The 16,331-nt window shown below is 40.8% G+C and overlaps 1 protein-coding gene across 4 annotated transcripts in view; it reads left to right on the plus strand.

Moving 5' to 3' along the window:
* The window catches only part of ATP11C (ATPase phospholipid transporting 11C), a 1,720,948-nt gene that overhangs the window by 1,623,762 nt on the left and 80,855 nt on the right, over positions 1-16,331 (plus strand). For all 4 annotated transcript variants that reach the window (XM_044057530.1, XM_044057531.1, XM_044057529.1 and 1 more), the window contains one exon: positions 4,526-4,661. In XM_044057530.1, the coding sequence (XP_043913465.1) occupies positions 4,526-4,661 (136 nt within the window). The remainder of the gene's footprint in view (positions 1-4,525; positions 4,662-16,331) is intronic.

Genomic DNA, 16,331 nt, shown 5'->3' on the forward strand with positions numbered 1-16,331 from the left:
GCCAGCGTTTTAGGAAGGAAAAGTTGAAATTTAGTTTTTTTTTTTTTTTTTTGGATTTAGAATTAGTTGATTATCAGTGAGCCGGGTTTTGATGGATGTAAAAGTGTCTTGGGTAACAGCAAGGAGTTCTGGGATGCTGTGGACAGTGGTAATAAGAGTCGAGTCATCGGTATATTTTAAGAGTGTGGAGAGGTTGGTAGCAGAGGATAAACTGTTAGTAAAAATATTGAACAAGAGAGGACCCAATATAGAGCTTTGGGGGACACCAGTGTTAACAGGAAGAAACAGGGAGGTGACAGTTTTCCAGCGTATAGATTGTTTTCTATTAGATAAGTTGCTAGAAAACCAGCTTAAAGAGGGGAGTGGAGAGATGAATGTCATAGAGTTTAGTTATCAGTTTAGAGCAAGAGACAGTATCAGATGCTTTGGAGAGGTCGAGGAATAAACAGGAAACTAGTAGGTTGTTGTCACAGGCTTCTGCTACTGTTTGGATGAATGAGAATAGAGCTGTTGATGTACCGTGGTGGGGTCTGAAGCCGTGTTGGGTGGGAGTAAGAAGGTTATTATCTAGCAGGTGTTTAAGTAGCTGAGTGTGGACACACTTTTCTAGAATTTTGGAAAGGGGGAATAGTATAGCAGTGGGACAATAGCTGGATGGGTCAGTGGAGTTTCCTCCTTTGTGAAGAGGGATTGTGTAGAAGGATTTCCATACATCTGGGACAACAGATTCAGTAATAGAACAATGAATAAGGATAGAGACAGGGTAAGTGATAGCATTGGCAGCAACTTTAAGGAAGTAGGAAGGTAGATTGTCAACAGAGGGAGAGCAGGGCTTACGTTTATTTAGTTGGGATTTGATGAAGACAATGGGAACTGGTTGTAGGGAGAATGCATTGGAGGAAGGAGGACTGGAATGTAAAGGTAGAGAGGAGAATGTAGAGGTATTTGGAGTTAGTTTTTGGATTGTTTCAATAAAGTAATTATTTAAAAGAGCAGCAGTCTCAGAAGCAGTATTGAGAGGGAAAGGGTTGGGGGTAGGAGGATTACCAGGGTGGAGGATTTTATTTATGGTTGACCAAGATTTTTTAGGGTTGCTATGTGGGCTACTTTGATTGGAGGCAAAACATGTTTTTTTGTCTCTGATAACTAACTTTTTACACCTGTTTCTGAGTTCCTTGTAGCATTGAAGTGAGGAGTTTAATTTCTGGCACAAGATTTCCAGGCAGAATCCCTCTGATGCATGATGGTGTGTTTGCTTAGTAAACCAGGAAGCACATTTTGATTTTACCCTGATTTTCCTGGAAGGTGCCATGGAGTTTAGTACATTTAAAACTGACTATTGCGCGTAACTGCACTTTCGACTTTATAGTCTCAAAATACTAAAATTCAATATTTTAGTATTTCTAGATTATAAAGTAAAACCGTCTCAAGTCATTCACCCCCACATGGACTATAAGAGAGTCATACCAGTACCTGTGATTGAGTGACTTGAATGCTTGAGTGACTTGACGGATGCTGGCACCTGAAAGGCAGCTAATCATAACCCACTCCTTACCCACCCTGGAGTGTGTTTTATTATGTGTTATAGTTGTTTTTTTGCATTGTTGTGTATGTAAGTGGTTTCCATTTGTGAGGCCTCTCATCATTTGGTAAGCAACTAGTGAGTACCTCCACATATGTGGGTTTGTGTGTCATGTACTTATTTAGTGTGTGTGCGTGTGTCTGTGTGTTTGCATGTGTGTGTGCGTGTGTGCGTGTGTGTGTGTGTGTGTGTGTGTGTGTGTGTGTGTGTGTGTGTGTGTGTGTGTGTGTGTGTTGACAACCTGTTTGGCATTCGATTTGTCCTTATGTGAGACTCTTGTCTCCACTTTCATAGTGTAACTACATATTTCACATAAAGCATTTGTGTGTTTCAGAAGTAAGTGGTTGTCAGTATACATGAGATGATTGCTACATTGTCTCAGGATGCCCATGTCTATCAGGCTGGCCAGAGAGATAATGGAATACTGCCCATCCATGATAGCTGGTTCTTAACTGTATGTTTTATTAGGGAAGGGAATGGGTTAATGTGACAGCACTGTGCTGGTAGGGCCGAAACTACAAGACGGACCTATACTTTGTGTAGGCTAAGGTTGATCAATAAGGCAACACTGCTCATTGTGCAACTGAGTTGCTCCTACAGCAGCAGAGAAGCTTGGAAGGGTTTCTCTGACAGCTGTTTAAGGAAAAACTGAGCTTCTAGGCTTTTGTGTTTATACAGGGCACTACAAACTGCCACTGAGCAAACAGCAGCACTGCACAAATGCCAGGTTTAAATACAAGCAAAGAGAAACACGTTTTCACTAACTACCAATTCAAAAAGCACACAGTAAGCATTTCACCAGCAATCCCCAACTCAGACAGTTTAGATCAGCACACTTCTGCCAAAAGGGTGCAGAAAAACACCTTCTAAACGTAGAATAGCTAGTTTGGAGTCTAAGTGTAACAAGACCAGACAGACTACCTACAACAGCCTTACGACTAACAGATACAATGTAAAACAGTGCAAAGCAGCAGCAGACAGTACAATTTTTTTAAACTGCTGAATTACAGTCACAGTATATAAGAGAAGTGCAAAAATACTTAGACCCCTTTTGTGTGTTTCCTAGCTCAGGCAGACCAGGCAAACACTTACCACATCTAGATGAACAGACCCAGTCCTCGCAGTGCAAACCACAGCAAGGGAGTGTCGAGAGCAAATGCTACCATAAACAAACTTAAAAGATACAAAATGCTACCACAAACAAACTTAAAGCTATGGGTACAGCAGTATACTTTAAACAACTTATAAAAGTAGGATTATTCAATAAAAGTACTTTGCTTTGTATAAATGAACCAAGAACCACTCAATTGTAGTGAATTTATAAAGGCACTAAAAACAAGATAATCTGATTAATAAGCCCTTCAACCAGTACATGCCGAAGTCTCAAGTGTTTCCCAACCTAAACAGACCAGGCTATTTGCCAGTGCACTACATGGAAAATCCACTGATCTACTGTAAAAACAAGTGCTTGCTAGGGTATAAAAATACATTACTTCATCCAACAGCTAGCTAAATAATGAATTCAGATCAAGTAAATCAGTAAAACAGACAATGAGAGGCAAAATGCATTTTTGCAATATAAGCACAAGGAAAGGCAAAATAAATAATTCAAGATATCAACAGCAGTGTAGAAAGGGATGAGCTTATTAAGCTCAATTTACAGTAGGGGCGGGCAGCTTAAAATCACCAGGTTTAAAAAGCAGATCAACAGTTCTGAGAGTGGGTGGGAAAACCTAGAAGGGAATTATCAGCAGTGCTTTAGTTTATGCAGGCTTGAAATCTTTTCAGAGAAGCACAAAGGCACAGAATTTCACTGTGTATTTAAGCATCACTCAAGTGACAATTTAACCAATGGAAAACATGTGAAATGTGCAGCCTAGATAATTTAAGTATCTGTCTGTCACATAGAATCAAAACACTTGGCCAAGCAGATTTTTTTAAAACAGAAAACAAAATGGAGCAGGTAAAACAGAAAGCAGCTCATCAGTCATAGACCAAAAAATATAGTTTTACTTTTTTCACCCAGAAGGGAATCTCGAATAGTGCTTTAGTTTATATAGGCTTGAAATCTTTTCAGATAAGCACCGGGATTGGGATTTATTGCCCTCTGTTGCAGTTTTGACTTGTACTATGAGTTTGCATCAGAGGAAGCATGCATGTTTCCACATATGCTGCCCCCAGTTCTACTACTGTGTGTTACTCGTGCAAGTCTGGATCACAGTCCTACCTGTGGACCATACCTGAAGTAAACATGCAAGAGTTAGCCATTCCATCCCCACCTCCCTGTACCAGTTTCTCCAACACTTGTTATGCTAGTTGAATTTGGGTTATCTGAGGAAAGTCAGAGCTTTGTCCCTGTAAGTCACAGTGTGTGCTAGTTACATTCCTTTCTTGTAGTGACCACCATTGCATTGTTGTATCACTAATGCAGTGGTACTCTGAAAGTAATTTCTTGTAATACTGACATCATATATCATTTGTCACATGTCTGGCTTGTTGTGCGAGACCCTCTAATTATCTGATGCTATGTAGGCTGTGCTTTTGGCTAAATGGAACAGGTGATGCCATATAGCTTTATGTAGTTAAGAAAATATGTAAATAATTTCACAAATTTCAGAATTCTTACTGTTTTCTTACTTGTCTCACAGAAAATAAACTACCACTGCCTTTCTTATTTTAAAGGATTAGGTTTGTTTCATTTTAGTGTAATTGGCATTGTTCCCACAGTTAGAATATTTTTTTTGTTTTTGTGGCACTTTATTGAAGTATGTCTATATGCACTTAAGAAAATGAGAATTATATTGAAGAAGATGTATTATGGCATATTTTCAGATAGCAAGTAATTTAAAAATCAGTAAACACTTAGGACTAGTGTAATTTATTGTTATGCAAGAAATACTGCTGTTGAAAAGATTTTTAACTGAGTCTGCTTTGATATGATAGGAACATCTCCAATAATGCACTATTGCAATGGAAACCATTTCTATACTGGACTTCACTGGGACTATATGAAGGGCTTGTGTTTTTCTTTGGGGCGTACTCCGTTATAAGGAACTCAGCACTGGGAGATAATGGTCAGGTTAGTTTATCATTCTCTTACATCTATTGTTTTTGCAACAAGAAGTTTTCTCTTTTGTGTAACTTACTTGTCATTTTAATATGGATTAGATTTGATGGCAGTCAGAATGCAATGTACAGATCAGCAGTATTTAGATAAGACAGAAACTAGAAATTCAACGAAACTGGTTTAGCATTTTTGTTATACTCTTTTCTTTTAAGTCATTAATCTCTAAGAAATGACTGTCATGCTAAAATGTGATAGTTGCATTTACAGGCATTCTAGTCAACACGTTGGAGTACAATATATGGGCTGTTTGTAGCAGAGGTACTTGTAAGATTCTACTAAACTTTGTAGAGGAATGTGGCTGCAAATTATTTCACAACCTTTTAGCTGTTGAAACTTTCAGTATAACACTCCTACAGAAGTTTACAGTTATGCTGGAAAGATCAAAAATCTGTCTTTTTTTAATTAAGAGGCAAGCATTTGTTTTGTGATTCTGTATTCTTTTTATTTTCATTGTAAATACACATGAGTACAGGAAATCTTATGCATACCCTGATAGTAGCAGGAAGAACTCATGACATTAATGTGACAAACTTAAGAAAATAAAGAAACCTCCTGTCATCACTTTTACATCATTTATATAACAAGGGCATGAACCACTTTCAAGTGCATACCTTCTTTCTCCATATTGTTTACAGTTACTGAACCAGTTCCTTATTTAAAGAAGCTTGTCTAATTTTTGCTAGTAAAATGCCAGCCTAACTCTGCTGCTTGTCCCAGGGTTTTATTTGGGATGCCCACATAAAGACTGAGATTGAGTCTGCTAATCATCACTTGTTTAAGTGAAAGTGCCAGTAGGTGTTGTACACCTTGAACCCTTTTCATCCATGACCTGGCGATGCTGTCTCTAAAACTGCGTTGGTGGTGCTGCGGTAGCATTGTCACCTCACAGTAAGACGTTGTCCTGTTCGATTCTCAGCTAAGGTGTCTTCTGTGTGGAGACATGCGTGAATGGGCATACCTTTGTTGAAGGTTGTGCGTCAGGGCTGGCAACTCGGTACGTAAAAATCTACTGCCAATCATTAGCGGACCGGAGTTCCGCTGTGGCGACCCCTAACTGGGAAAAGCCGAAAGATACAACAACAACCTGGTGATACTGTCTCTGTCTCCCTGAAGGGGAGGATTGACATAACAAACAAGACTGCTTAGTTATATTAGACTAAAAGAGAATATGCTGCATATGTAAAATATGTGATCTTCACGTGATATTATAGTTCTTTTGACCAGGGGACTATATCAGGTACTTGTTTGGCATAAAGTGGCTTTCATAACACACACCTTGTTAGGTATTATTGCTTGCTAAATCCACCCTCTTCTTAATGGACTGTTCACCAGTTCTGAATTCAACTGACTCTAACACTGCTGCAGAACTACTCACCTTTATACAGACTGACCTACAAAACTCATGCTTTCCAGTAATCCAAAAGGTCTACAAGCCTAAGGCTAACAACTGGTTAACCTGTGAGCTTAGAGCCCTTCTACAACTCAGAGACTATGCATAACATTCTTGGAAAGCCCTTCCAACTACCATAAACAGTCAAAGCTACACCCAGCTAGACAACCTTTCCAAACAAGCAATATGCTGCCATAAAAGTCACCTTACGAAATCATACCAAATCTCATTAGTAAAATCACCCAAAAACTTCTAAAAAGAGATCAGCCATTCTACAGCATGGAATAACTTTCCCTCCATGAATTCCACATTATGTCAGTCTTCTGTCTCTGAATTAATTTCTCATTTCAGCAACTTTCACATCCCCTATTCCAGCCAATTCCAAACTGCTTTTGCCACCCCCACATCCCCTCTATATATCCCTTCATTCTACTGTCACATTCAAGGACATCCATCCATTGCGAACAATTTAAACTTGATTGCCCCTGGTACAGACAGCCTTTCCCATGATTTATTTATCACTGCAGAGACATCATCTTAACCCCAGTGAAACACATCTACAAACTGTATATTACATTTAATATTATGCCTGATATCTGGAAAATTGCCATTATAAAACCTCTTCTTAAGAAACCCTATCCCTCTGATCCCTTTGACAACTGGCCCATTTCTGTTCTCCCTACCCAAGGAAAGATTCCGTAAGAAATACTTTACTTGCAGCTCACTCTGTACATCAACCAATACTACATTCTCTCAAAAGGAGAATGGCTTATGGTCTGGTCGTACTCCCCTCCACATCCATCTGAACACTCACTGACAACATGCTTCTTGGCATGGACAATGACCTAAGCACTGAAGAGTTTTTTATTGATATCACCAGAGCCTTTGATCTTATCAGTCACTCATTTCTCCTAGACCATCCTACAAATCATTAACCTGTTCATCAGTCCCTCTGCAGAAAGGAGTCTCCCAAGAATTCATTCTGTCACACCTTCTCTTTTCTAATTACATTAACAGACCTCATTTTTACTTTGGTTCTTAGGTTCATAGGTGTTTACAAGACTAATGACCAGAAGGGCCTTTTTGAGCCTAGCCATGCATCACAAACCTCTGACAAGTTATCTTCCTCTACTGCTTTATACTGATAACATGGTCCAACTATTGTCTCTCCTCTCTTGAACTTTAGGCTAACTTTTGTGTCATTATTCAGTGAGTCTGTGATAAACAATTATTGCTCAACTCCTCTAGAAGCAAAACAATATATTTTGGTACTATGAAAAAGCTTAATGTTCTTCGTGTTTCACTGTTGCAGTCCTAACATATGGGATATCCGACTCCCGGTAGGCTTCAGTCGGCCCGAATACCAGAGTCCTCGGTATATGACGTCCACTGCCAAAAGTTGTAAAACTGATGTCAGAACGTCAGGTATAAAGGGATGCAGCTGATGCCATTTCCTCCTTCTTTCTTGCCGCGGAGCCAGAAGCAGATGCAATTCGCACTAGTGCCGGTCAGCCGTTTACCTTCTTTTTGCATTCTGACTACCAAGTTGAAGATGCCCTCAGATAAGTACCCCATTGGGGACCCGCTTTAACGAATGTCAGATAAAGTCAATAACTGTCTTGCCTGTGGAAAACAGATTGTGCACCGTGATTTTCATTCATATTGTATAACTTGTTTGGGCCTTGAGCACAATGTTCCTAATTGTGATCTCTGTGCTTCCTTTAACCCGCGTACCATTCACCATAGAGCTAAGATTTTGTATAAGCATTTCGGAGTCTGACCTAGGTTCGTTGGTATGGCATCTTCTGGTCTCCCGACTTCGGATATACCTAGGAAACGCAAAGACCGCGACAGACTTAGGGTTAAATCTGCTGAAGATGCACCGGTGAAATTGGTTGTCGGCCCAGCGGTAGTCAGTGAGGCACTTTCGCAGCCCCTGTAGTCCACAGATTTTCAGCTGCAGGCCTCTGCCGAGACCTTTACGGAGTCCTCCATGCTGCAGGCTGTTTTTTCGTCTTCTGACCCTCCGCCTGTCGCTGCCTCAGATAGGTCCGGAGCCGCTTTGAAGGCACTGGCTTCTGGAGCCTCTTCTCTTCGACATGAGACCAGACCCAGGCCAACTACCTTAAGTCAGACTTCTGCAATTGCTAGGCCCCCTGCGTCCCTCCGGATTTCTAGCAAACCTTCCAGCTGCAAAACTACTCACAAGCAGGCATCAGCCTCCCCTCTTATGCCTCAGTCCCAGTTGGTAAAGATGGCTGGTGATTTTCTTTCCCTGATTAGGGGCTCTCACCCCCCCCTTCCAAGAGGGCCAGGGAATTGTCTCCTGATGTTTTGTCCGTCTCAGATTCTGAGGTTTCCATTATTTCTGCTGGCGAAGAAGGAACTTCTCAACTTTTTTCTGGCTTTGAGGATTCTGATGCTGAGGACTGTATCCCTTCTGCCTCCCCTCCAGAAGATTTTTCTTTTGGGATACCTTGAATACTCTTAGGGAGCACTTTAAATGAGAACGTCAGGATTTTCCTCAGTCAAAGGAAAGAATCAGGGAATTTTTGGATTTGGCCTCTGGCTATATCTCCAGTTTTAGAAGTTGTAGATGATGTTTTCATGGAAAATTCTTTAACTCCTAATTCTGTCCCTCCTGCCCCCAGAAAACCTGATAGGTATTACAGGGTTCCTGATTCTCATCAATTTCTTTTTAAAAACCCTACTGCTGATCCTAAGATTATTTCTCAAGGCCCCAAAGGTGTTAAGGCTACTATTGTTAAAAACCCTGTACCTTCTGTTAAGGAGTCTAGGGCCTTGGACAGGTGGGGTAAAAAAGTCTGTATTTCTGCAACTCTGGCCATTCGATCTGTGAATTGTCTTTTCCGCATGCTTAAGTATCAGCAGCATACTCTGGAGGCTATTAAGGCTAAACTTGGGGATGTTCCTTCCATGTCAGAGAACAAGGACTTACAAGATTTACTAAATTCTGCCACTTTAGTTAACAAGCACTCACTTCATTGTGGTTTTGACACCTTGGAGGCTCCCTGCAAAGCATCAGCCACTGGTTCAGTTATTAGAAGGCACGCTTGGCTAAGGGAGCAGCCTCTTTCAGAACCTGTTAAATCAAAATTGCTGGATGTTACCTTGCACAAAGACAACCTTTTTGGAAACAAGGCTGAGGAGGTTCTGAAGAAGTTGGAGGATAAGGTGAAATCTATGCAAGCTGTAAAGGATTTCCTTCAGGTTCAGCCTCCTCAGTTTAGTAGGCATTATCCTTCCAAGAATTTGTCTTTCCCTTATCCTGGCAAGCAGGGTCGCTCTAGACCTAGGGGTTTCAGATCTTCCAGAGGGCAGGCTTCTGTCCCTCAAAGAGCTAAACAACGGCATTCTTCTTCTGCTAAATCAGGGAGTTCTAAGCCGGCTTTCCAAAGTAAGCATTCTCAGTGACTCCAGCCTTCTTGTGCCTACCTCTGTGGGCCCAAGTTTTCCTTTGGGGGAAGGTTAGCCAGGTTCGCAGAGGTATGGTCTACCATCACAGATGACAAATGGGTGCTCAGTATAGTAAACCAGGGTTACAAGTTTTATTTTCACACCTTCCCTGTTTTTCAAGGATGCCCAGACATACCCAGAACTCTCAAGACAGAGGTAGAAAATCAAATTTCTTCTCTACTGATTATGGGGGCTATAGAACCAGTTCCTGCAAGTCAGGCAGGCTTAGGTTTTTATTCAAGACTTTTTCTGGTACCCAAAAAAGGGGGCACCTGGCACCCTATTCTGGATCTGTCTATTCTAAACACTTTTCTGGTGATTTCCAAATTCAAGAGGCTCACTCTTCAACAGTTACTGCCAATGCTGGGCAAGGATTCATGGCTGGTGACTTTGGATCTCAAGGAGGCTTATCTGCACATCCCAGTAAGGGAAAGTTGCAGGCAGTTCCTTCGTTTCAGGGCTGGGGAGCAACACTTCCAATTCTCTGCACTGCCCTTTGTCTTATCTACTGCTCCCAGAGTTTTCACAAAGTGCCTGGCACCAGCCATTGCTTTTTGCAGGCAGAGGAACTTTCAAATTTATCCTTACCTGGATGACTTTCTCATTCAAGCAAACTCCCCAGAACAACTAAAAAAGGATTTGGACTTCATGAAGAACATTATCACCTCTTTGGGTAACACTTGCAATGAAAAGAAGTCAACGTTAGCTCCTACAAGGATGATTGTTTTCCTGGGAGTGAGTCTGAATACAGCCACCCAGATGGTTTTCCTCCGTCAAGAGAAGCAAGTACATCTTTTGGCTTATGTCAAGAACGTGGCAAGCATGACCCAGCTCTCTGCAAGGCAATTCCTGCAAGCACTGGCGTTCATGGCTTCATGTATTCTGATGATCCCATATGCAAGGCTGCATATGAGAAAACTTCAGTGGTACCTCAAGATCCTTTGGTGTCAACACACACAGGAATTAGACTTGATTCTTCCCCTAATTCCCTGTCTGCAAATAAAGTTTCTCTGGTGGGCGACAGCCTGTTCTCAGAACAAGGGTCTGCCTTTCCGACCACCACCTGCCAGCCAGTCTCTCACCACAGACACCTCAGATTATGCATGGGGAGCACATCTGGAAGGCAGGGGCATTCAGGGGACTTAGAGCACTCAGCAGATTCATCTGAACATAAACTTAAAAGAATTGATGGCAGTGCAGCAGGCCTTGCTGGCTTTCAAAGATTTACTCTACCCTAGGACTCTTCTGATCAGGACAGACAATGCCATAGTCATGTGGTACATCAACAAGCGGGGGGGGGTCTCACTCTTACCCCTTGTGCAGACAAAGCATGAGGCTGCTTCCATGGGCATTACATCTAATAGCCCAATATCTTCCTTGGCGGATCAATTGAGCAGACAGGTTCTGGATCCTCACAAGTGGCAACTGAACAAGAACATTTTTCATCGCATCACTCAGCATTGGGGCACTCCACAAGTGGATATTTTCTCCTTTCACACCAATCATCTCCTTCAAACCTTCTGCACCAGGGAGTTTCACGTCAAAGCCTGGAGAGTGGACGTGTTGTCCTTCACATTGACACAACTCTCTATTTATGCCTTCCCTCCTCTGCCTCTTCTTCCCAGAGTGCTGTTAAAGATAATGGATGAGAAACCAAAGACTATTCTTATAGCACCAGATTGGCCCAGGCAGCATTGGTATGCCCTCCTTCGCAGCATTTCCCAGGCTCAGCCTTGGCATCTTCCCCTGGTACCAGATCTGTTGGTTCAGGGAAGGGGAAAAGTTCCTTCATTCTCAACTTCGAACTCTGCATTTAACTGCCTGGCTAATACTTTAAATTTTTCCCAACAGGTGGTTGAAGTTCTTTATGAAGCCAGGAGGCCTAGAACCAGGAAATCCTATGCAGATAAATGGAAAAGATTTTGCTCTTGGATGCAGGCTAAAGGAGAAGACTCTTCTCATCCTTCGCTTTCCCTCATTCATGATTACCTAGCAGGTTTGCTTAATGGTGGACTTTCCTTTTCTTCAATCAAAAGTCATGCTTCAGCAATTTCTGCTCATTGTTCTTTTGAGCAACCCATTTTTTCACACCCTTGATGAAGCAGTTCTTTTGGGGAGCCAGCAATCTTAGACCTCCCAGAAGAGCTCCTACTCCTGCTTGGGATTTTAATTTTGTCCTGGAGAAGCTTACTCTACCTCCGATTGAACCAGCTGCCTCTGCAATTTTAAAATTTCTCTCCTGGAAGACTGCCTTTCTTTTGGCTATTACTTCTGCCAGAAGGGTTTTGGAGCTGCAAGCCTTAATGGCAGTAGAACCTTTCATTATTTTTCATGAAGATCAGGTTTCTCTGAGAACTAATCCCTCCTTTATGCCTAAGGTGGTTTCCAGCCTGACTCTTATCCAATCTATTCACCTGCCTACCTTTTTCAATAATCCCCAGAATAAAGGGGAAAGGATTCTGCACTCTCTTGATGTGCATAGACAGCTGAGATTTTACTTAAGCAGGACTAAACCCTTTCGGAAGTGTGAGCAGTTGTTGGTCAGTTTTGCTCCTGGGGCTCAGGGTAAAGCTATTTTGAAACAAATAGGCTAGAAAGTGGTTGGTCAGTGTGAACCATGAAAGAACTTTTGTGAAGGTATCTGTAGTGTTTTAATTCTGGGGTAACAATGCACTTCCTTCCTAAGTGAAGATGTATTCAAAGTTAATGAAATCAGCTTCAGTGTTTGATGTTTGCTAACAGCGAGCCCCTCAGCACCCATGAATTGTCCTGTAGTTCACTTCCGGCTATAGTTGTTAGTAACATATTCAAATGTAATTGGAAATTATTTTTTTTATCTCATTTTCTCCCAGGAGTACTGAAAGTGTCTAGGTATTCCATCCATCTATCCATAACCCCCTTTTTTCCCCATTTTTGCACATAAGGCTGGTGGCACTTCAGCAGCAACAACCATCTAGAGCCAAGGTTTACACCTCCAGGCGGCTAGCTCTTTCATGGTAGTTCATGCACACCACACACTTGCATGCCCACTCACACTTGTGGCCAGTTTAGAGTGTCCAATCCACTTACTGCATGTCTTTGGAATATGGGAGGAAACCAGAGCACCTGGATGAAACCCACATGAACACAGTGAGGACATGCAGACTCCACACAGAAGGCACCCCAGTCGAAAATTGAACCAGAAAACTTCTTGCTGTGAGGCAAAAATGCTATCTGCTGTACTGTCTAGGTATTCTTGTTGCATATCTCCTTAGCTTTTGTCCTGATATTTTACATGTATCATATGCAAGACACCTTAGTCATTGTGTGACTTTTTCATTAATGTTATATTTGTCTTTTTTTCCATCAGCTATAATGTCTGACTCCATTGCTGGAGCTTTCTTAACATTTCATATTGGATGATCTCGCAGAATCATTTCATCTTCATTTACAGTTTTCAGTATATCTTCCTTGCCACGTTATTGTGTGTTTCTGTATAAACCATTGGCCATACGTGTATCACAGCTAGCCACAAGATCTGCAGTTGGCTTTGTTCTGTGTTACAGAACCTGTCTGTATAACCCACTTTTTCCTGTATGTATTGGGCACCAATTTGTAGGTAGTTAATTGTTCTGAGCTGCTATTATCAGACTTGTCTCCTCTGGGTTTAAGTTTAACATTCCTTAAACAGGTCTTGTGTCAAATCTTGATTAACCAATTGTAGGTTTTCCAGTTTGATTTCCTTCTGCGCTGATCCTATTATACTCTTCATTTATTTATTTGTTTATTAGCTTGTTTTCATTAGGCTGCTATCTGTTTCTTGACCACAAGTGGTTGAACTTCAGTCTCAAATCTCTTCTGAGCGGTAGTTATCACTTTTTTCTCCAAATGTTTAGGGGTTTTGTACCATGGAATGAAAAGTCCATGAAACCATTTTTATTTCAGTCTTTGATGTTTCACAGCATCATAGGACCTGCAAGGTAATGGCGCTACAAGGCCATTTCCACCTTGCTAATACCCATCCTTAGGTTTTGCCTCTCTTTTCATGGAGGGTCAGGCCAGTCATCCAGTTGTCCAATTGTCCAGCTGTTTTTTTTAAGGCTGACAGTGTGTCACACTGCTGAATTTGGAGTTTGTTCCAGAGAAGGGTAATCACTTTGAATCAAACCCTCTTCCTAGTCCTTTTTATTTGTTGGACTAGAGTTACATCTCTGGCTATAGTGTTAGCTAGACTGTTTGATTTATGAGGCATAAAAGTTCTTGGACTACTAGATCCCTTATAGCCCTATATACAAGGGACAAAGAGTCTGTATGAAACTGAGTTCAGGGACAAAGCCACCAGTCTTTTCTGGTAGTTGAAGTCTATTATGCCCATGATATTTTTAGTTGCTAACCTCTGGGGTCTCTTCAATTGCTTGATATGCTTAGTAAGGTACATTCCAAAGGGGGTATTGTACTCTATGATGGATCTAATCAGTACAGTATGCAAGAGGCAGGGTTTCATTTTGAAGTGATGTGTTATCTATGCTGTATGCAGGAACTAGGGATGCTTAACAAATGTTGTAATGTTGCACTTTTTGGAGTTGAGCCCCATTTTGGTACACCAGCTATTGACAAGTACAAGTACCTGCTCGGAGGGCATGTATCTAAGAGGGGGGATCAACAATGACTCCTAGCTTACAATCATATGCACACTTTGTTAACCAGAGATCCTCATATGGTAAATGGAGACTGGAAAACTAGATACTGAACAACAGAGGTCCCAGACCTGATCCCCGTGAGACTTCACTGGTTACCTTCAAGTTTTCGCAAGCTGCTACACCATTCTCACAGCATAAATCCTATCTCTGTGTTAGTTAGCTATATACCTAACCACATATGGTCAATTTTGAATCAATTCAATTTGGTTATTGTATCTGCATGTGGTATGTATTGAATGCCTTGGTTAGGTCAAAATATCAGTGTATAGGCAAAGAGAAAGAAATATGGGGGTTCTAAATGAAAGACCAGCACTGGTAGAATTTTTAGTAGAATCTAAACAGAAGCTGCCGTTAAAAAAAGGAATAATTAATAGAGCATATAAAATATTGCATGATAACTATAAGAATCAATCAGAGGAGGTTAGAAAGGATTGGGAAGAGATATTGGATAAGCAATTCTCAAAGATACAGTTGGAGGATATATGTATGTCTCCCAAATATGCAACAAAGTTTAGAAGATTTCAGATTTTGCTTGGAAATGTTTACATAGATATTTTTATACCACAAGTAAACTCCAGAGAATTTTTCCTCTCGTAGATAGCAAATGTTGGAGGTGTAACAGGGAAGAGAGAGGTAATTAGGAACATATTTTCCTGGGAGTGCGGTAAGTTGGCAGACTAAGGATTCCCTGTGGGATTCAGTGTCGGAGATGCAGTGTGTCATATTGGTGTGAAAAGGGAGATGATTTTTATGAGTTATGATACAGAATCAGAATTGCCTAAACATGGTAAGGCCTTGCTGTCTCTTAATTATGATGGCTGTTAAAACAGCAATTACTACAAAATGGGAATTAAAACCTAAACCAATTATATTAGAGATAAAACAACTGGAATTTAGATCTTTAGAAAAAAGGTGGGCACAAACTACATAAGAAAAATGGGAAATGTGGGAACAATACATACAGGGGAGGAATGAGGTTAAAAGAAGGCAGGACGTAAATGAGCTATGTAATGTCTGACTGAAAAATAATTAGGTAGATTATAAGTGACGTATAATGTTTGCAACTAAGAGTGTGTCGGTATGGTTTGTGATGTAAAATGCTTGCAACTAGGATTGTGTCGGTGTGGTTTGTTTTCATTTATACCAGTTTATGATTGCTTATGCAGTAAGTGATGGTTTAATAAAGATGTTTCTTGTTTACATCAATTCCTGTCCCTTTTTTTAATGGTACTTAGGATATATGATATATAGCACTATATGTGAAGCATAATGTTTGTTAATTTTAACTTGTTAATGCAGTTTGATTACTTTAATTTAAATGTAAATGTGCCTGTGTCACAAGTGATAATTCAGTAAAGGTGTTTAAAAAAAGCAGGCACACTATATGGACAGCTCATCCATAGTTAACAGCCTGAGTAATGCTCTCAAAGAAGTTTACAAGATTCATTCGATAGAATCTACCCTTGACAAAGTCAGACTGCTGGGTGTCGTGTCTTGATAAGGTTTTTGATGTCATTTTTAATTAGGTGTGTTATGATATGTTCTATGACTTTGTATGTAAGGCTTGTTAGGATGGTGGATTGAAATTCCATGAGTCTCTGGTGAAGCCAGCCTTGTGGAGTGGCTTTACAACAGCTGTGTGACACTCCTGCAGGACAGAGCCAGTTGCTTGTCTCAGTTTAAAGTTTGTGAGGAGAGGGTCCACTTATGCATTCTTAGTGCTATTAACAAGGTAACCTGGTATGTTGTCAGACCCTATGGATGAGGTAGTGGTCATTTTAGTGAGTATTTTCAATGCACGCTCTCTTATGCTGATTGATGGCATGCTTCCATCAGGTGAAGGTGGGTTTGGAATAGATGTCTCAGTGGTAACGTTGTTGTTAAATTTATTAGCCAGTATGTTAGCAAAATCCACTGGATCCCAGGTAGTTGGTATCATTGTGAAAAAGCTCAGAGCAATGTTGGGTGTTATTTCTTATTTTACTTAACATAACTAAAAAAGGATTTGTGGTTGCTCTTGGCTTCTGTGGCTAGAGTAAATTAATGGGATGTTTTCTTTTTCTTATGTTTTTTTGT

The sequence above is a fragment of the Protopterus annectens genome, chromosome 15.part0, assembly GCF_019279795.1.
Source record: "Protopterus annectens isolate FY-2018-M chromosome 15.part0, PAN1.0, whole genome shotgun sequence".
In the NCBI taxonomy this organism is placed as follows: Eukaryota; Metazoa; Chordata; order Ceratodontiformes; family Protopteridae; genus Protopterus; species Protopterus annectens.